Source organism: Euwallacea fornicatus, chromosome 24 (genome assembly GCF_040115645.1).
Source record: "Euwallacea fornicatus isolate EFF26 chromosome 24, ASM4011564v1, whole genome shotgun sequence".
Classification (NCBI taxonomy): domain Eukaryota; kingdom Metazoa; phylum Arthropoda; class Insecta; order Coleoptera; family Curculionidae; genus Euwallacea; species Euwallacea fornicatus.
In genome coordinates this window covers 2,258,509-2,281,071 of record NC_089564.1, presented here as the reverse complement: position 1 = coordinate 2,281,071, position 22,563 = coordinate 2,258,509, and the positions used below count along the sequence as shown (strand labels likewise).

Genomic DNA, 22,563 nt, shown 5'->3' with positions numbered 1-22,563 from the left:
TAACTAATACAAAACTAATGCGATTAAAAAAAAATGATTTCAGTGAAGATCAAGAAACTGATTATTGTTTCACCTCCATTACATACTTCTATACGTAGGATGAATTTGCAGGCATAATTTAGAGTATACTCACATAAATACGTAATGCACAGGACTCTGACACTTTCATTTTTATTAAAAAGCGGGCTTCCAAGTTGTTCCTGTCATATATCTGAACGCTCCCAAGTTGTCAATCCAAAGCGACATCTACGTGAAAGTGAACTTCAAATTCCGCCAAACTAAATGATTTTCATCAAAAATAAAGATTTTACACATAAAACATATTTAAAAAATTACGAATTAAATGTAAATGTGCTGCATTATTCAAATTTAAACAGAAGTGGACTAGTGAATCTGTAAATATTTTAAAATTATTAAAAATAGGTTTGAAAACTTAAATTTAAAACTAGGGATTTTCGTCGAGTTTGCGCAGTACGCTTAGGTTGGCATTATTGCAAGATGGCGTCCGAGAAACCCGGGCTCATTGAACAAGGTAAATTAAATTATTAGTTTTTTTAATAATATCAATAGTGAATCGTTGTCCCATTACCCAGGAAAATAATTACCCGCCTCCAAGTTAATATTTTTCAACCTTACACCCAATTCTTTGGCTTATATCCCGAAAAATCTCCTAAGTTGTTATGGCAATATCAGTTACCAGTCAAACTAACCTGCCTCTCATCGATTGCAGAGGAAGGCGAGCAAAACCTGGAAGAGTTCGCAAATTCTTTAATAGCTATGGAAAACATGGATAGAACGTCCCCAGAAATGTGGCCAGAAAAAGGTAAGGATTAACAAGTCGTTTTTATAAATGAAAATTGATGGTAGAAGATAAGGATTGCAGGATTTTTTTGTTCTCTTTGTTACAGTGCCTGGTGTAACCGATTTTATCAACAGTTACAGCAACACACACATTCCACCCAAAATGCCATATTCCAAGGAATTAACTGAGGAAGATCGAAATCACATGCATCGTAAGTGATATTCTAATATTTTGTACAAAGAGAAGGACAAAATTTGTAAACTTCTTTCACTATCTACTATATGGCATTATGGTCTATTAGGTTTATAGAAATAACCAAAATCCAACAGTTGCAAATGGACAATGTTTATCCTCATTTTTAAAACAGAGTTTTATGAAAATAAATAAAGCTGTTTATAATTTGTAGAAAAGTGTGGAAATCTTCTAACCCTTAAAAATACAAAATTGGTTAAACAAGACAGATCTGTGCAATATAGTGCTTGTTTTGAATCTTCTGTAAGATTGCATAAAATTTGAAATACTTCTTGGGATATCTAATAAAAACTATGCTTCAATATATCAAAATACAAATGTTAGCAAAAAAAAGTTTTTTTTCTTTGAGGCTTTATAATGTTTCAGTTAATTTTTGTTTTATATCATTCCTTGAAGAAGAATCACTTGAAAATCTGTTAAAAGGAGACCTATGATTTCAAATGAACACATAATAATTTAAAAATCATTAGATTTTTCAATTGATTTCATTCATCAGTATTATAATTGTTTAATTTGTTTATAAAGATATCATAGTCATAAAGCATTTTGGTCCCAGATCCTAAGTTAAATAGAAACATATTCTTATTAGGCAAAAATATGTGTAACTACATGATTTTAGTATACTTATTCAGGCTGTGACTACAACCTTTCAACATGACAATAACTATGTTTGACTTTGGCTGTCATAGATAAATCTTAGAATATTTTTTAAATTAAAACTAACAGAAATGTAATAATGAAAGATTATAGGTTATTAGATATGACATTGTCATATTATCTAATTTGACAAATTTTTATTATGAATAATTTTGTAGCTTGATTACTAAAAATTGATAAGTATACCAATAGCAACCAAACAAATCAGTAATTGATAAGGAAGAAAAAATGTTACATTTTTAATGAGTCCAAAAGACTTGATAAAATCAATAAGGGAATATCCATGTTTAGTACAACTCATCAATTGAAAAAAGGGCTTAAAAATTATCACCAATCTAAATCAATAAAAAAATTGTAGTTTGTTCAAAGAACTTTCAGTTAGCAGTTTTCTATGTCATAAGCCTTTTACATGAAGATAAAAGGACTTAACACAAGAAAATACTGATCCTTAATAGAGTCAAATTCTTCTAGAACTAGCTGCACTACCTATTGCTGGTTTTATTGGAAAAGTTAAGGAACTGCATGACATTGCATATCAACTGGGAGTTGAGGAGTCCAAGGAAGTTACTCGCGGAAAATATTTGAATATATTTAATAAAAGTAATAAAACTGAGAAGTAAAAATGATAGTGTAAAATTATATTAGTATAATTTAATGACGTGTACATTTGATAATTTATACATTATTTGTAAAGATATTTTAAGTTTAAGCTATTTTTGTATATACTGTGATATTTAGGTTATTCTTTTGGATCAAGACCTATAACCGATCGCAAACCTCCTTTTTATCAAGTGATTTTTTTATGTTCAAGTTTAAAATTAAAGCAAAATGAAACGAAATAACAAGTCGCTGTTTTAAATTATGATTAAACTTTCTATTTCCTGTAGTTTATATGTTATTCCTGTATATAGTAGATGACGTTTGTTATAAAAAAAAAACATATACAATATGGTTGAAATTGGTATTGCATGCATTAGGATGTGATAAAATGAAAAGATGTAGAAACTGTTAAATGAGCAAAGGTTTAGAGAGTTTTATAAGAAATTAATATTCAGTTGAAAAATGATTGAAAAATGACCTTCATTAAATCAGGTTTTGTTTTCGACGTTAAACAAACCAAAACGTAAATTTTCCCGTTTCTCAGAAAAACAAAGACTAAAGCAATTTTTAAATTAGATATGAGTTTTTTTATAAGATTTTTGTACTTTCATTGTTTTACTGTTATGACCTTAAAACACAATAATTTTCGATGCTCATATTACGCTTCACACAGATGGATCGGTAGGGGAAATGATGCTCAGGTAATCGGACCACCGCGCTCCTCTGATTTAACTCCACTTGATTATGTTTTATAAGGGACTCTAAAGTCCGTGGTATACTCAACCCCATAAATAACGAACAGGATTTGTGAAGACGAATTCAAAATTCAGTGGATATTTTAAGAAATGACAAGGGTCTATTGTAACTTTTTATGTCGAATTAATCTTTGTAGGGACGTTAACGGAGATTACTTCGAACATTTAATAAAATCGAAAATTAAAAAAAAATACAATTATGAAGTGCACGATTTATTAGTTAAAATTGAATTTTCAAATAGTTCACGTGGTATTTAACTGTACGAATAGTTACTGCACTAGAGATGCGGCAAATTTTAAAAATCTAATATCTCAAGAAAGAGTACTTGTAAAGACTTCTACCAAGAGATCTTTTTTTCCTAAAACACGTAGGAAAACACAAATTTAGTCATAAATAAATTACCGGGTGATAAAAAAGTTATGCCCTTTTAAAGAGGGTTTTATGTTTTTTTAATGTTAATTTATATGGCTAACGATATTTAGAATTTCTTGAAGACGAACTAATTCCTCATTATCCAATTTGTTTCTTAGTGAAGTAAATCTAGACCTGACAGACGAACGGATTCGGTCACAAGATGGAGCACCACCACGTTTTACTCGAAATGTTCGCTTATATCTAAATGAAACTTTTCAAAATTAATGGGTAGAAAAAAAGAGGCTCACTGGAATGGCCTCCGATATCTTCCGATCTCACTCCCCTCGATTTATTTTTATGGAGATACCTGAAATCGAAGGTTTTCCATGCGAAACTACATGATATCGACGAACTCAAAGAACGTATAAGACAAGAAATTAGACAAATCACTCCACATACTTTAGAAAACGTCGGAGATGAGTGTTCTCACGGTTTAGGGCTGTGCCAACAAGTCAACGATGAACGTTGGAAGGAAATACAATTTGATTGTTTAAAATTTTGTTTATTTTTAGTATTATTTTGCTCTATGGAGAAAAGTAATGTGAGATAAAGTCAGGTTGAAAAGATCTTTAAAATTATATATGGCTTGGACCCCCTTCCATTTAAACATTTAAGGGTAGCTGACATTTGTAGTATCAGAATACTATTAAAAGGTGCATCGAGTGAAATAAAAATTGACGTCTTTAAGCAATTTTGCCGCAAATCAAACGCCATGTAGATACCAATTTTATTACAGATGTAGTTACCGCACTGTATAGATATGGATATTAATTAAGAACATGATGTGTTTAATACCGTATGAAATTCTCAATTAGTACCGTTCTCGATAAACTTCAGACATATCTTTCAATTAACTTCTCATTGAAATAGAAAATGTATTTTTTTATTTCGTCGGGGTATGTTTGCATAATGAAAGTACTGCCTTGAATTCGCAACTTTTGCACCATTTTACTAAATTTGGAATCATCGTATGTTACTTCCTATGACATATCCTTTACAAGACCGATGAGCTGTACCTTTACAAAAGGCAGGTTGAAAATTTTTTGTACATTTTCGTATCAATATCGCTTCTTAGATGATTCATTCGAATGTCAGCACCGCGATGAGCAAGATATTGATAATGCACGCTGTACTAATAATCGGGAAAAACAGGTTTCCTTTTGTCTTAAAAACTTGTGAGGTACATCGTTAGTGTATCTATGACTTAGTGAGTGAAAGAGGGCGATGTTTAATTATCATTTTGTGAGTGAAAGTGGATATTGCTAACGTGATTCTGACTCACGCTTTTGATGCTCGAGGGTGAGTCCTGATTGTTATTTCTTGTGGTTAACAGTTAAGTTTCGTTACATCAATGAGAACGGCATAATTAGAATTTTAGTTCAAAATTATTTGCAATTTTAGCTCTTCTAGAAGGTATTTAGAATCCCCTTTACAAGTGGCTAACGAATTTCCTCGTAACTGAGTTGCTTCGCAGATTTTAAAAACTTTTTCAGAAATTTACATTGTTTTTTATGTGGTTCAGGTCGCAACAGTTTACGTCTGTACCGCTTTAAGTCGAAATTAATTCGAAACTCTAACTGTTTTGAAGATTTTCTTCCAGTAATTAAAAATTGATTTTTTTTTCTTTGGGTTTCGTGTCTGAATTGTGTACGCCTCTGCTTTAAGTTAAATTTTATTTGAAACTCTTAACTGTTTAAGTTTTTTTGAGGAAGCAAAATTGAATTTCTTTCAGGAAGTAATATTGATTTTTTTGCAGGAATTAATATTGAAATTTTTTCAGAGATTATATAATATGGAATTTTTTGTGAATCCCAGGATTTCGAACCATCAAACTTTTGCAAGTGTTGAAAGGCAACTTATGGAAACGTCGTAAATAACTTTTTTGTAGAAAAACCGTATGCCTGGTGAAAATTTTTCTAGAGACGAAAAAATTTCAAAATAAAGTCAGTTTATGGCAGAGAAAAACTTAAAGTTATTCATACAAGGCATAACAAAAATGTTTATTTAGGAAATGTGCTCTTTTTTAAAAATATTTCCACGCATTAGAAAAATATCCCGTTTGAGTCAAAACACGCCAATTTATGTAGTAGCTCTTAATTCCAAAATGAGTGAAAATTGATAAAACCTTTTGCCGATTATTTCGAAAAAATAATACTATTTTGAAAACTTTGGCGCCCTGAGGCGATAAAATGAAGCAACATTAGATCGAAGTAAATGCGTGTAGGCCTCATTTTTGGTTCAGAAATTTTTAGTACACAGTCATTTCATAAACACCCTGTATAGTAGCCGGAGCTTAGAATTCCCCATTAATGCACCTCTCAACATTCTATTCTCAGTAATAAAGCCAAACATAATTTATTTTTGCGTGTTTGCAAGATAAATGAAAGGCCAATGCAAATATCAATTGTTTAAAAGATAGGTTTACAAGGTAATTATTGCCGTGGAAAATTTCATATTATAGCCAAAGGAATTGTGAAAGAAAATCATAGAAGAAATTCTAAAAATAAAACAACACACTTCTACATTGATTTATTTTATTTTAAATCATAGCCCTACAGCTGCTAACATAAGCTTAACAAATCCTATAATATAAAATTTACTAGTGGTTCAGCCGTTTAAAAGTTTACATAGGAAGCACTAATAATTGGAAAACAAAAACGTTCTGCAACTCAACTTTTCTACAGGGTGAGTCACTACCTCAAAAACAGTTCATCTTAGGATTTTCGAAAATATGTGTTCTCAGTAATGTGGCCACGAAAAATCGCTAAAACTACTTTCCAATCTCTCTAAAACGACAGTTATGAAGTATTTAATTAACTATGATATCTAAGAGAAAAATTAGATATTTCTATAATTTCCTATTATTACATTTTTCTTTGTATACTTCTTCCTATAACTCTTTAAAGTGATGGCTGAAGACCAAGCTTTGATTGGACGGAAATCAAATAACAGAAGAACGCCGCTGTATAATAGATAATTTAACTTAGTGTCATTTTAAAGAGTTTTATAGGATATTCTAGACCACCTTCAAAGAATTACTATTTCATTCTTGCTCTAGTGGGTAATGCTTGTAAAACATAAATTTTTCAATACCTTTAAATATCTTTTTCCGAGTTAAATGTGATTTAACATCTCTGATTAAAAACTATTTAACATTTTGATTCGAGTTTATAAGGGATTATGATTGGTTTCTAGGTATTCCTTACTAAACTTGTATAAATATCCTAAATATTTTCAAATCTTTGGATTTACTTTGTAATTCTAATTAATTTTCATATAACACATCCTATTTCGATTTTCAACAGTTTTTGATATAAGTGCGTTGGAAAATTGCCGCTTTCTGCATTTTCGCCAGTCATAACTCTCGAAATCAAAATATTCAACAATTCCCCAAAATTGTTCGCGAGAAATAGGTTAGACCACCCTGTATATTAAGAAAAAATTACAATCTAAAGACGTAAAGTATTTTCAATGCAGCAGTGAATTTAAAGAGTTAAAAATAATTTCTAGCAATTCTCGTTGATCACATTTATTAAGAACATTTTTTCCAAAGCCCTATGATGAACAGTTTTTGAGATACAACCGCCTGCCTGGTGTAACACCCCACCTTGTGTATAACTGTATTAGGATAGAACTGCAGTATAAATAAATAAATTTTTATTGGATGTAGGGCTTTGGTGAGTTGGTAACTACTAAGTTGAAACTAAAAATTAGTGTTCTGAATAATTTTTTTCAAAATGTTTAAACCAGCAACATTGGGAATTAATTAAATGTAAAACGCAAATTTACTTGGAACTAGGGGACACTTTTAGAAGGACGTCTTAAGCTTTGTAAGACGGGAAGTCTATTGTATATTCGATACTTACGCAAAAAAGTAATTGTGATAAAAAAAAACTAAATGTAGCTGTTACATACCCAACTAAAAATATCTCAAAAGACAATAAAGTGACTTCTAATTGACACTACATTTCAATTTAATGTGAAAAAAACTATGTCTTTAATCACCTATTATTATTATTATTATTATTATTGTAAGTATTAGTTTTAGTGGGTATTAGGACTGACTGGTATCAATTGGAAATGTGCCAATAAGAAGCCACTCAAATAGAAAATATAATACAATGGTAACACAAAAATACGCAGCAATATATTTATAGTACGACTTCCATAAAGCAGAATTTCAAAATCAATATTGCACTTCAATTCTCAAAAACTGTAAATACAATTACTGTATATCTAAATTTTTTCGTGAAGTACATATATTTTATCTCATAAGTAGTATTGTAAACTTTACATTACATGCATCTCAAAATCTTATGAAGTAAAATAAAATAGAAATTACACTAAGCGCAAACCATACAGGATGGTCCAATAAAAAGCCAAATTTGATAAGTTCATATTATGGAAATAAGCACGATAATTAACATTACCTACCTAATTTATATTAATCGAAAAGTACCTTCCTGTATAATTACTGCAAAAACTTCGGGTATAATCGGGGAAACAAGTTTGATGACAACTGATATTTTATTTGATTTCCGTGAGAAATATATGGCAGTAGGAACATTTAATAAACGTAGCAAACAAAAAATTCTTTGGACGATGCACTTTTTCTGAACAAAAAGGGTACTTTTTACAGGTATTGCTGCAAACTTACAGAATTATAGATATATATGTACTAACATTAAACAGTTGTGCAATAATCACTAATATCTAAAACGTATAACTACAACAAAAACAATAATCCGCATCGTAACAATAAATTATTTGTGGTATGTCAGTGACGAGAAGAGATTTGAATCTTGCCGATGATAACGTATAGTTAAGGAAAGTTGCCAACGTTTCGATAGAGCTACAGGTATATTGCAGATTCACCTAAAATTCATTGATCATCACAGACCAATTCAGTTTGCACGAAGCATGCAACGTTTCGTTTTATCATTTTCATCTTATATTGTTTAAGTGACTTTACAATGTGCGCAAATGTGAATAGGCAATGCAAAATGATCGATATGAATTAATGATTAATATAAATCGCATTTAATCTATTTTTTGATTGATTTATTATGCAAATGATCAAAAATGGTTTTCTTTTCGTTTATTTTTGTCAACTAAATGTCTCATAAACATAAAAAGGACGACTACCGTTTTAAGACACGTTTCCCGAAATACAAAATAAATATAATTTTTATTCTGTGCGACGCTTCAGCATTCTATTATTACCATAAACTTTTCTTTCCCTAACAAATCAATATAGCTTTACATATTAAATTATCGGTGAGTCGATAGAAAATATTTCATTAAAAAAAAAAAACAAAAAAATTACCCTGTGTATTTGTTATTTTACATATTTTACGCAGTTTAAAGCTTTGTTAGAAAATGTCAACATTAAGTATGTTATTTAAATATATTTCTAAAATTCGCCTATGGTTCTTTTTTCATTACAAAGTGTTAACAGAATAAGAAAACACTGGCAAGATTTATATTAACAAAACATCAGTTGATTTCCACGGGAATGATTGGAAAATTGGAACGCTATCGTATCTAAAAATACTTTTTTACATTGCTATCCGAAAGAAATGCGTTTAAAAAGTGGTCATCTCCACATCCTTATATTTCTCCGTAATTTAAACAAAACAACCAATAAAAAGAAAATAGTTATTTTCGAGTGTGCAGGACATCTCCAGAAACAATTGAAAATTTTATATTTAAATTCAATAAGCTTTTCAACTCTTAATGCTATCAGTTGGAGATCTCTGGAGATGTTGGGTATCAAAATTGTCATACCTTGTATATGTTGAAGTAGATGGAAGAATTGTATTATGTCAAACAAAAGTTTCAACATGCAGAACTCTAATTTTATGTGTGATAAAAAGCAGTTTCTGCAGACATTTTCGTGTATAGATAAAGACAATGTCGATTCGCGAATGACATGCATTAAATATTTCAAATTGGTATGTTTTGAAGGTCAATGGTTAGTGCCTATCCATACTTTTCGCAAATTTTATTAGTAACTTTTCCGCACATTAATTTGGAAATTTGCTAAGCATTGATAAAATATCTCAACCACGTCAACGACAATACCACTATTTTTATATTAACACTAAAAATCGATAAGATACGAGGATTTAATAAAATATTATAAACGTCAATGCACTCATTCGTACTGCTATTTTTGAGAAAAAGCCAGCGATAATAAGATTTCCGGATCTCATTTTTTTACGATATTATACTTTAAAATAAATCTATTAACGTATGAGTGTCAAGTATGACTCAAAAAATAAAAAAATCTAATATTGACAGCGCAAATGAGTGAATAACATTTAAGAAATACGAAGAAGGGTGATAAGATAGACACATAGATCTCTAACAGACGCAAATGCTCGGCATTGCATTAAAACGGCAGACTGCCTGAAAAACTTAATCCTCCTACATACTAAACTAAAATGGAATCATTAATGGACAGAAAATAATGCTTAATACAAAAATGAAATAAAAATTAACACAGCTTCTCTCTGTTTACATTTCAACTATAAAACAAAAGTGGCAGCTGCTTTTAAAGTATAATAGACTAAAGTAGATAATCAACAAAAATAAATACCTATTCTCTGATATAGGCAAGGGATCTAAGGTAACAAACTAATGGTATAACTGCCCTCTAATAAACAACACATTGCTTGTGTTAGTCGTTATTTCAGTAACACAAGCAACCGTCCATTCATACAAAACCTCTTTATTGTCTCGAAACTACCGTCACTTTTCACATTCCAGATATTACCTACAAACAACAACATTATAACAGTAGTAATTTTCATAAAATAGTCACAACTATAGCGCTGAATAGAGTAGGCTATAGTGTTTGTGGAGACTCTCATTGCAACTTTTGAGCGTTATTTAACATATGTACGCTGTTTACAATGTGTCTGTCATGCATCACAGATAATTGTTGAGATTGAGTCGGATCTCAATGTTACAGATTTTCGACTGAAGAACGCTTTTTCTTTAAAAGAAATGGAAATACTAATTGTGACTCGCTAATTGGACTGATATTGGTCCCACACTTTAGAGTTTTCCAAGTGTCTTAAAAACTCCCACAGCGAGCCACTACTTGTAAAATGTAATGGTCTTTATGGAAAAACAAGAAAATTTGCGCCTTCAGTCACAATATCACATTTAAATTAAGTTTTACTCGAAGACTCACTTCCATTAGACATTTGGACTAGCTCGAACAGTGTAATATTGGCAATAGAGTTAGTTATCACTTTACATTCAGGTACTACTATATGGATCTTAATACATTCTTACTATCTTAGCGTTTGCAGCTTTATATGAGAGCAAATATGTCCATTTTTTGATATAATAAAATCTAGCAAATAGCACATTGGTTTTGGCATTGCGACCCAATATTTGTGGGTTACCTATCACAGATCTGTGCGCTGCTAATTTGAAAGCGACGCATGTGCTGACTTGTAGTTCTTTTTACAATAAATGTATACATATATATGTAAACTGACAACTTTCGTGCTTTTAAGTCAGTTTTAACAATTAAATATTAACTTGAAAGGTAAGTAACAATTGTCTTTGAATGCTTGGAAAGGTTTACAACTATGCGGTCTTCAAAACGTGACTTCAATTATCTCAATAAATTAATGTAAAGCCCGTTTTCCAGACGGTAAGTTCTTCATGAATTGTCAAGAAACTTTTCATAAGCATGCGCAGGAGAATATCGATTTCGTCAAGTTATTCGGAGTTGTTGAAAATAGTATACACTCGTTTTTTCTCCACGCTTGCTGACTTGACTATATTTAATACATGTATACGTTGTGATTATAAATAAATGATATAGACTACATGAAAATCTAGTTTTTATGATAGACAACTTTTAGAACTATTCTAAAATTTCTCGCCTAAAAAATGAAACTACAAAAATTTACAAAAAAGAAATTGAAAGAAATATTAACGACTGTCAAACGGGTTTAAAAAAAGTTAGATTTTTATGTTGACTATAATTTTGCATCAAACGTGGGAAAGTGTAAATATTTGATACATGGAAATATGAAGTATTCAAGTATAAATCCATTATAATAGTTAGTTGCACTTTTTATTATTCTTTTCTCAGAATAAATTTAAATAAATGCATATTTTTTAGTAATGCAGAATATTGTTATTGCACGATTGATTGATGTGAAAAGCAAAAAAGTTTCAAGTTTTTCAGATAAAAATTTCTAATCTTACAATCAGTTTCCAAAAAAATCGTTTTCTAAGAATAAAGAATAAAAGAGCTTGACCCTTCTTCAAATTTAGAAACTCTCCATTAGAAGTAAGTATCTTGAGGAGTACCTTTGAGTCTTTAGAGAAACTTCTGGAGATTTCTGTGCAGGATATTAGGATTTGCTAGATGATTTAACCAGTTCATCAGAGTTTTAAGAACTCGCTAGAATTAATTATTAATAAAGTTTGAGAATTATGTGGCATTTTTGGGGAAATAGTCAAATGTTACGTTCAAATTATTTGCGTATTGGTATTATTGAGTTTCAATATATTCAAATTTTAGGACGCAGTATATTTGAATAATTCACACAGGAATACCAGCCTTTCTCGTAGTTCTTTAGTTAGACATAAAGGGAATTTCTTACCTATTACTTGCATGAGAAATCAGAGTACTCTAAATAAGTGAGAATTCAGTTTACAATTACAGCGGGTTTTTTGGGTAGAAAAAAAGAACAAAGGAATGTCTGAAATATCTGAGACTAACTTTTAGGACTTTACTATTCGGTCACGTTTACGCAAATAACTTTAAAAAAACTATTTCCATGTTTCAATTCAGTTTTGTTCCGTAATTCAAAAGCATTCAACTCCTTAATATGTCCGTTAAATCTCCAGATTTTAGGGACATACTAAGGATTCTTCAAATTAGCTCAATGAAGTTATCTGTGCGATAAACCATTGAAATCCAATATTTGCTCTCTCTCTATACTTATACAATAATGTTATATTGGAATGACTACTCTGTGATAAAACCAGATATTTGGTCGTGTCACTTAAAACTCTTAGGAACGATGTTTATATTTTAATAGATAGTTTGTGCCGTTTTCCTGATAATATGTTCGGACACAAATTTAGATCTCGCAAATGTCAACTTTAGGTTTCGGCTCCACAATAAACCGTTGACAGAGGCTAGAACATCAGTTGGTTGTATTAAGTGGCTGGTTAAATAGCTTTTTCATATATTCGACAATGTATCCCTTAGATTTATTCAACTCATTGATTTTCATTTCAAAGATGCAACGCTCGACTACCAGCGACCTAAACGACCGGCGCGTTATAAGAATATTCAACAAAACACTAGATTAACGATAACACAAAGTTAATAGAACATGAAGAACGTATGTCAAGTAAATTTTACAGTTCTTACTTCTTATGGACAATTCAAAATCCACTTTCGCTCACCTTACAATACGGAATATAAGATATATAAAATCAGCTGTTTTCTTACTTCTCTATGTCTCTTCGAAATTTGCACCTACAAACTTGAACTTGCAATTCAAAAATCTGAGCCAATCACAGCTCTATAACTACATTGCATAGTTATTTATAGTTACAAAAAATACAAATGTGGAAACTAAGGATTTGAGACAATCGAAAAAACATTACGTAAAAATCTTTACAAAAATAACCAAGATATAATTTATTCCAAATAGGTTTTCCAAATACTCACTGAAGCTCCTCTTACTTCGAATTTAATACCTACATTCATGATTATTGCATCTCAGAAAGCCGGCTTCCGATGTTGCAAGGACTGCAGCGGAAGATTTATAAGAAAATGCTTCTCTCTTACAGGTACTAGTAGTTATCATAACAGATCGATAACAATATAATATTTTTTAGCTTATAATCGTTGCTTTGATCGTATTATTTAAGCTTGATCACAGATGATTTGGTTCTTATTACTACGTTTCAAGTGTCATTTTCATGCGACTTTGTTAAGCTTTGTGAGATCTACGTTTTTTAAAGCCGAATTATTATTATAAGAATTTTTTCCCACCTCAAATGAGATCTATTTGAGTGAAAAGGAAAATCTGCATTTAGTGGATCTCCCTAGATCTCATTTTCCTTATAGTAAAGTACATGTATCTCCTGCTTGTCTTAAAACAAAGAATGTAATGACATTAAGGCGTCACCAGTACAATTATAAAGATACCTGCCACATTTTGCAAAGTGATACGCGTACTTTTATCGTGTAGCCTGTTATAGCGTGTGTAAAGAACTTCAAAGTAACAGGATATTTTAAGTTTAGTATAAACATGTTAAATGGAAACGCGTTGAAACACATTCTAATGATTAAAAACAGAAGTTGATGTTTCCATTTTCAATGAAATGCTTAAAAGTTTTGACTTAATGTAGGTCTGCCAGGACGTATGGCAGTAAAAATTCGTCCGAGTCTCCAGAGTTTGGATCCAGGATTACGGGATGCAAATCGCTTTTGTAAACTGGATTCCAGGCGAATTGCAAGTTCTTTGCAACATCCTACAAGTTACATTCATTAGTTAACTGCACTTTGAATACCATTTCTTGCTCGTTGCATAATATATTATTAATAAACAAAAGTTTCTATAAATGTATCTACAATGTCGCTATCCGAAAATTCTTGGATTCTACGTAAGTTTGTCTATGTAATCTTTACATATCAAGAAAACGATATCCAATATCAAACAGAGCAGACTGATTTCAACAATAAATATTCAATTATTTGTTTGTATTAGTTCCTTGTCGACTTCAACAAGTTTCTAATTAAATATTTGTGTTAAAATATTTTTTGGTCATTACAATACTTTTAAATCTGCTATTATTTAGTAAAATTACAATTTAAAACTTGCCACCAGGATATAATAAATTGGAAACAGAAGAATTATCTTCATACTAAAACCACATTTAGTTAACAAGTTAATTGCCCAAGTTTGAATCAATTTAAACAATTTTGATCAGTTGTATTTTCCAAAATCCTAATATAATTTCTCCTTATTTAGCAAATATCTTCAAATATTGCACAAGAATACACAACACTTAATGTGTCAATAAAATTTTTTCAACTTTTATATGTATCTGTGATACACAAAGTCGACTGCAAAAATGTAACTCCAAATTAAACCCTCATCAAAAATAAAGACCTATAAGGCTAAAACCGTCTGGTACTGATAAAAACTGATTATATAGGCCATTTCATTACAAAAAACTAATTTTCATAAGTTTAAGGAAAAGTCGCTAGCTATTTTGTTACAGATGAATTCTAAAGCATATGACATAGATAATTACTAAAACGTACAAATTACTGTTTTCATAATAACTGAAGTTATTACAATAACAACTTCTTTTCAATAAAATAGTTAAATCAACGACAACTATTTCTTGGACGCAATTGAATTGTAGTTTTACGTTATAATCCTCTATTTTTTTTTAATACGAATTCGACGCATAATAATAAAAGTTAACATAACTGACTTACCTTGAAATTATCAGGCTGATACCCATATCCATATCCCGAATATATGTCATCCGTCGGGATTTCGAGTCTTTTCATTTTAGTACCTTTCAATCTACTGATTGCGACCAGATTCTCCTCCGGATATTTATATCCGTACAAAATCAGCTCCTCAAGGCTAGCGCACAACCAGGACATCAGAACAAAGGGATCCGGACTTTCCGCGCTATCAGTCAGTCTCCAGCTGCTCGTCGTATCACTTATTGAATCTATCCAAACCACACTTCGTAAGGTGCAGGTATAGGATGTCGATAAAATGTGTAATACATCCACGTTAACCTAAATTAATCCAGTTTTTAACGGAATTTCTGTAAACCAAAATAAAAAAAACGTACATCTTCACAAAAAAACACCTTAATATGACTAAGAGGCATTTCTTTTCTAAGAACGTCCCTGTGTAACCTGTGTATTGCTCGGTATGCATGAATCACAGTCAGTCGTAATAAACATTGAGGATGGGCAATTCGAAAATCTCTCCATGCTGCGTTCGACGTCCCACAGTGATTTTGTGGAACTGAGTGAATATGTACAACTAATCTATTAAAATGTTTCAGTTCTTCCAGGTTGTACAGGAAATCGTCTGATAACTGGTCGTAGTCTATACTTAAAATCTAAAAGAAAAATTGAAAATAGTTTAAATCAATTTATTGCGACTAAGATGACTTCTACCTGAAGGTTTTTGAATGGACTTAAAGCATCCGCTTTAAAGCAATTTTCCTCATATTCCAATAAATCTTCTTTCACAGATGCCAGTCCCAACAATTTCACTTTGCAAGGAGTTAAACTAGTAATAATAGTATCACTGTACCTAGCCAGGTCTTCCAGACCGCCTAAACTGAAGCTGGTTAGTCTTGGTAAAATGGCAATCAGGAAATCAAATATTTCAATTACGTCTTTTTCGCTTCTGAAACAGCCAATTTTCTTTTTATTAGAACATTACACAAATTTCAGTAGAACTTACAGAAGTACCAAATAAATTCTTAGGCAAAATTTTTTGTCTGACTACATATGTATATATGGCACTACACATGTATATCACAAGTTTAATGCTAAATAATTTATAAATCAACTGTCCGATTTTAGTGGTTTTTTATTTAATTGTAGTAACCCAATTCACGAATAGCATTATATCTTTACATTTTTGCGGAAAGTCTATTTTTACAGTATATCGAGTGAAACAAACATTCTTCGTTTTTTTTCATAAATTTTAGAGCTCCTTGTGGATTACTGTAGCACCAACAAATTTTCTCTTTTATGATTATATTCAACGCACCTTTTTCGCTAACATATTGGATTCACTTTGATATCGTTCATGACAAACGACTGAGACTCTTGGACGAAATTATCCCAGTTTCTTGTGTTGTTTAAGACAATACATATATTTTTTATTTATTGCAAGTATAAAAATCAAAGCCTACATACCATAAGTTTTAAAACAATGTTGACTATCCAATAATCCATAACTCCTTTATCATCAAAGATATTAAAGGGAATTAAAAAATTTAATGAAAAAAGTAAAATGAATGAATGAAAATGATATTAATAAAAAAAATGTGCCGCAAATGTCATTTTAAATGGATTTTTTGTATACTAGAAAAATTCAAAAAGATCCAAAATTTAAGAAAAAACATTGTATTATTGTTTTACCCCGTATGCATTGTCAATAGATTTTTTTTTTTAAAAGGGACTTAAAGAAATGCGTACAATTAAATACCAAAGCCACTTAAATTCGACGATAAACTTGGAAGTTATTTAGGGTCAAAGTCGTGATACAGTTTAGTAATGTGTTAATTTTACCGAGAATTTTGCATTTGAAAAAATCTTATTCATCTGCATATTATACCCCACCTTTCTTTTATAAATGAGGTATACGTGTCCATAATTCGGCAATGTGAGGGTTCAAGTATGAGGCTTCTCAAACGGTTATTTTCGTTAAGCAATTTTAACAGAAAAATAAATTCGTATATACATTGTGGAGACAATGAATCCAGGACGACGGTTGCTTCCATCACGACGCGGCCAAATGTTGATGAATAAAACTTCGCTTTCGCGATATTGTCATGTTCGATTTTGAATTTCATGGTTGGCCACCACCTAGAAAATTAATTAAAATCAATTTAATACTACTGAAAGCAATTAATAAAAATTAATTAACTCTTAGAATATAATAACAGAATAAGAGTTAGAAACAACGGTATCTAAGTACTTTTTTGTCTAGGTCTTTGTTTGATATTCCACGTGAAGTTAGTTAATTAAAATCTTTTGTTCATAATTAACGAAGCATGAATGATATAATTTCACATTTGATATTTATTATTTGGGAGCGTAATGAACATTTCGACACTGCTTTATGTTGAAATATCTTCAAATATTAATTTAACTGAAAAAGAAAGCGTTTGCACGGATGATTGAGCATATAAAGAAAGCACCGACGCATTTTCACAAAATTTTGTGAACATTCAAATAGAGCGAAAAGAGTATAGTGAGCAACCCGGCCACACGTGATCCTACTTATTCGTTTCAACAAGAACGCGTGTACAAAGTAGGTAGACACACATCGAGAGACATATGCCGTGTTGAAGAACATCCTTTAACATGACTAATTTTTACTTGAACGCTCATGAAATTTTGTGAAATTTCCACTAACACTTTCCTCACAATAATAGTAAAATTACGGCAAATTCAGAAATTTGGGAAATACTTAATAGCCTTATCATGCATTTCACTATCTTTATTGAAATCGTCATATATTCAATTTAAAATATTATTTAATAATGTGATAAAACTTATTTTTAGCTCAAGATTACTTTTTATTATGTGTAAGATTCTGAAACCGGGTCTGAGGATTTGAAAAGTTATAGTAGAAAACGGCATATTGACTCTAGCATATGTTAAGAGATTTTCTAGAGTTATATATACTATTTTCCTAACAACCAAAAAAAATGAAACCCCCTCCTACCTGCGAATCAAGTCCATAATCATCACATTGGAAATCTGATACTAAAACCATAGCGCTAAGGCTACTATCTATTACTTTTTGTAATGAATTGATTAGGTAATGATTTTGTATTTGTATTGTTAAATCTAACAAAAAAGCTTTGGCACATAAGAATTGTTATGATAAATAATATCATAAGACAATTGCTGCTATGCCACTGGAATTATTATTTTTGAAAAATTATTCAAAGTATGACATTTGATCAAATTCTTGAATTATGCAGGGTGTCCCTGAAATGACTATATTGACAAAAATTAACCAAAAATTCCTGAACCAAAAATAAAATGTTCTAGGCAAATTGACCTATATCCAATGTTGCTATCTTTGGCCATTACAGAGTGCCAAAATTCTCAAAATTAATTTAAAAAAATTTTTCGAAATAATTCCTAAACGCTTTTTTGGATTTTTGTTAAGTTTGAAACTAAGAGTCACTACGTAATTTGGCGTGTTTTGACGTGAGGAGGATCTTTCTTAATGCCTGAAAATATTAAAAGTGGCGCCTGGTTCATAAATAAAATGTTATTTTTATTACTAGTCATACAAATACCAGAGATAGAGCTGCAGATTTTAATGGAAAAAGACAAGCTTTAGCTAAACTATGTTTAAGTCATCATTCAATAACTCGGCCTAAATATATAATGAAACAATATGTCAATGTATTTAGCACATTAAATACTGAGATACTGTTTAGATCTGGGAAACTGCTATAGAGAACTTAACTAAGCAATAACAGTGTTTCTCAGTAAAGTCAATTAGTGAATGAACATACACAAATATATCAAATATTAAACCAGAAAATGCTATGCATATTTCATGTATTTTTAATTCACAAATATCATAAAAGGTAACAACAGACAATTCATAACTTCACATAGAATAACAGCTTGGGATTGTATAGTAACCATTTTTATTTTCTTCTTTATTTGTAAATTTAGTTGTTTGTTGTAACAACACATGCTTATATGTTTTAATTTTTTGTCAAATTACCTAATCACCATGGCTTCTTTCAACAGAGTAATTGGTACTTCTATTGAATGATACACAAATATATTTAAATGAGGGCCAACATAATTTTTCACTGAAAATTTTAAACAGTGGTTCAATAGTTACTTCTACTGAATCCAACTAATGACCAAGAGCTGCTTTTAACTAAGGGATAGGTTCAAGATAATGTTCCATACAACTAAGCTTAGATAAATTTTTTATCAAATCAATCAATCAATTTCACATTTAGTTTATTACAAACAGCTTATTGGTACTTCTATACTACCACCACCACCAATTAAATAACTTAAATCTTCTCTAGTAGAACTTACTTGGGATGAAAATGGATTTTCCTCCATTGTCGGCATACAGTGGAAGCATTTTTACGATCTCTTGCATTTAACAAGTCAAATATCTGCTCTAACACAACTGATGGTAAAAGAGCCCATTCAGAACTGCCATTGATATTATGATCAGTACATGATTTTGGTTTTTTTGGTCTGGAACATTCTCCATTATTATCCATATCTAAAATATGGTTTTTGTAAACATTTAGTATTTATATTTAGTGGAAATTATCAGTGACAATATATCAATGGGGTTATTTTAGTCTTTCATATTAAAGTAATTTAATAAGATAAAAGGGACAGAATTTGCTTTGATGCTTTGTATTACAGCATATTAGGTCCACTATTTAAGAGGTATATGGCGCGTTGTTTTTCCTGTTCTGTAGGTTGGAACAAGACGTCAAAAATGGGAAATTAGTGTTGACAGTAAATGCAGAAAGTAGAAAACATACATGTTTATTGTATTTAAGTAAAACTATTAATAACTTTGGACTCACCCCTGTTACAGTTAAAACATTCCTTTGTTAGCACAAAGTGCACAAGACAACCTTTTCAAGCTCTGTCAACAAATTGGCAATGAAAAATGAAAGTTTTAACAATGAACTGCGCAATAAATTGGTGGTACTTGATATTTAAAAAAACAGTCCAAACGGATAAACTTCAGAATATTTTATAAGGAATTGTGTACACTAAAACCCTTTTCGTAAACGATGATCTAGATCGAATTGATTCTCATCAGCTGATTTTCAACCAATCGGATAGATCTCCGATGTCAGTCCACCAATCTGATAGGTTGAAAATGAGCTGATAGGGATCAATCCGATCTAGATATGTGCCCCCGAAAACCCCTCAAAATAAATATGTGCCATATTTATAGTTTTTTCCATATGGTATATATTTTGTTATTTCACTTTATAGTTTTTTTTTCACTAAATAATATCATTTTATTTATTCAATTTGCCTTGCTGAATGAATACATTCAAATATAGTACGAAAAAAAATAATAACAGGGAAATTAAGAAAAAAATGAAAACTGCCATAAGAACAACCATTGGCAAACGCGCAAATTTATTTCGTTACCGTCACTGTCAAATGTAAAACTAAAACGTAACCTAATTTCAGGAAATTACAAAGCAAGAAAATTATTACCAAGCAGTTTTTATTAATTTTTTGTGTTAAAACCCTGAAATACAATTATCACACAAAATGGAATGCCTTTTAGGGATAAAATTCAATGATTTTGTAATAATTGCTGCGGACCGAACAGCCGCTCACAGCATAATGGTTATGAAGTCCGGTATGTATAATAACTTTTGTCTAGGAAACACTCTAATAGTCTATATTATTTCATTCTCCCAGATGAGAACAAACTCTTTAAATTGTCGAACAAGCTGGTAATGGCGGTCTCAGGAGAATCAGGGGACACCACTCAATTTGCTGAATATATTGCTAAAAACATTCAACTTTATAAAATGAGGAATACTTATGAGTTAAGTCCTCGGGAAGCCTCGTCCTTTACCCGCAGGATTTTGGCTGACACTCTCCGAACTAGGGTACGTTGTTATAGAGATGTAAAACTTAGTGGCAAATCAGAAACCTTAGTCAACTCATAAAACATAAATTAAAAAAAAATCCATGTTTAGCTTGGCCCTCAAGTAAATTCATAATAGATTTCTTGAATTGATGTACAAAACATGGACGATTCCAGCTTAAAATGGAGAATATCCAACTTTATATAAGTAACTAAATTAAAATGCACAGATGCCCAATCATGCATAAATCACATATCATTTTGTGTTGACAATGACACATACTTTAAAAAGGCAGGTAAGGTTTGCAGAAAAAAAAATGTGAGACCTTTCATCGATAAGTTATCCTGATAAAAATATAAGACCCATTGGCCTGCCATATACAATTCCAACCCAAATATTTACTGAAACTATTTGTAGGTTGACAAAATATCTTGTTCACATCATGTGAACTAGATATTTTGTATTTGTGACATTACCAATTAATTTTAATATTATACAATAATTTAAGTTAATGTGTATCTATTGTAATTATCACTGCTATTTTTGAGAATTTTTGTGGCATTTTTTTTTTGGAGACAGCCATAAGACCATGATGTTTAGACATTAACATTCTCTTCATAAACAACTGAAATTTACATTACTTACCATTTATCAACAGTTACCTTCATAGTTAATGGTAAATATTAACACTTTATTCATTTTTGTTTTAGACACATTGTAAAAATCAAGTAATTAATTTTTTAAATTAAAACTATGAGCCTTTTTTCAACTTTGTATAGTAATTAAGCATGTTGTTATTGTTCAAGGAATAAACCTTAATAAAAAGTAATGATGCTTGTTAGGCTCAATCAACCAACCTAGAGGTAACTGAGGTGCTTCAAATGCTCTTTTAGCCTTTGCATAACTAAAAAAAAACATTGCATAACACTAACAAATTACTTAGGTTTTCACAGCTGTATTTAGAATGTTGTATGATATGCCAACACAAAAAAGTTCAAAAATAGTTATCAAGTCATTGTAATTTTTGCCTGATAAATTGCTATAATCTAAATTTGATTACAGTCTGCATATATGGTAAATCTTCTTTTGGCTGGTTATGATGATAAGGAAGGTCCTCAACTTTACTATATGGATTACCTGGCATCAGTGGCAAAATTAGATTATGCTGCTCATGGATATGGTGGTTACTTCTCCCTCTCCATAATGGATCGGAACTATTTCAAAAACATGACTCAGGAACAGGGATATGATTTAATGAAAAAATGCGTTCAGGAAGTTCATAAGAGATTGATTGTTAATTTACCTAACTTCAAGGTCCAAATTATTGACCGAAATGGTATCAAGGACATGCCCGATATTACTTCTAAGTCATTTGAGTAATGTAAGGTATCTATCCTTTTTTTATTTGTATTTCACATGTTTAATAAAAGATTTTTGGTATGAGTGTACTGGATTTACTTTTCCCAATGATTATAGTTGAAGTGTTTGGTCATATGATGCAACAGTTTTCTTTCCAATACATTACAGTTTCCAATCCTATATTTCTATTATTCCACCTGCTGGTGCCTTTTGATATTGGAACTAAAAGTTGAGATACAGATTTAATAGTTTGTGTGACCATAATATTAATACATAATCTATTACCTGACTTGAATGTCTTTTCTTATTGTGAAGAAAACTAC

The 22,563-nt window shown here is 30.7% G+C and overlaps 3 protein-coding genes across 4 annotated transcripts; 2 read left to right on the top strand and 1 right to left on the bottom strand.

Moving 5' to 3' along the window:
• Positions 1–267: 267 nt before the first annotated feature.
• lin-52 (DREAM core complex component lin-52) lies at positions 268–2,597 on the top strand. 2 transcript variants are annotated; one of them, XM_066296078.1, is made up of 5 exons: positions 268–395; positions 450–532; positions 731–823; positions 909–1,013; positions 2,183–2,597. In XM_066296078.1, the coding sequence occupies exons 1-5, from the start codon at positions 283–285 to the stop codon at positions 2,329–2,331; spliced, it is 543 nt and encodes a 180-aa protein (XP_066152175.1). In that variant the 5' UTR covers positions 268–282; the 3' UTR covers positions 2,332–2,597. The 2 variants fall into 2 exon arrangements, with proteins under 2 accessions (XP_066152175.1, XP_066152176.1); XM_066296079.1 differs by having other exon boundaries at positions 2,167–2,597.
• A 2,088-nt stretch (positions 2,598–4,685) lies between these two features.
• Positions 4,686–22,325, top strand: LOC136346775 (proteasome subunit beta type-2-like). Its single transcript, XM_066296205.1, has 4 exons — positions 4,686–4,780; positions 20,472–20,646; positions 20,709–20,902; positions 21,944–22,325. The coding sequence occupies exons 2-4, from the start codon at positions 20,556–20,558 to the stop codon at positions 22,259–22,261; spliced, it is 603 nt and encodes a 200-aa protein (XP_066152302.1). The 5' UTR covers positions 4,686–4,780; positions 20,472–20,555; the 3' UTR covers positions 22,262–22,325.
• Positions 5,999–20,120, bottom strand: LOC136346761 (F-box only protein 33). Its single transcript, XM_066296175.1, has 7 exons — positions 19,847–20,120; positions 19,335–19,530; positions 16,869–17,114; positions 15,690–15,924; positions 15,356–15,631; positions 14,985–15,299; positions 5,999–14,008 (listed from the first exon to the last, which is right to left on the bottom strand). Exons 2-7 carry the CDS (start codon positions 19,526–19,528, stop codon positions 13,877–13,879), a joined length of 1,398 nt encoding a protein of 465 aa, XP_066152272.1. The 5' UTR covers positions 19,529–19,530; positions 19,847–20,120; the 3' UTR covers positions 5,999–13,876.
• Positions 22,326–22,563: the final 238 nt, after the last annotated feature.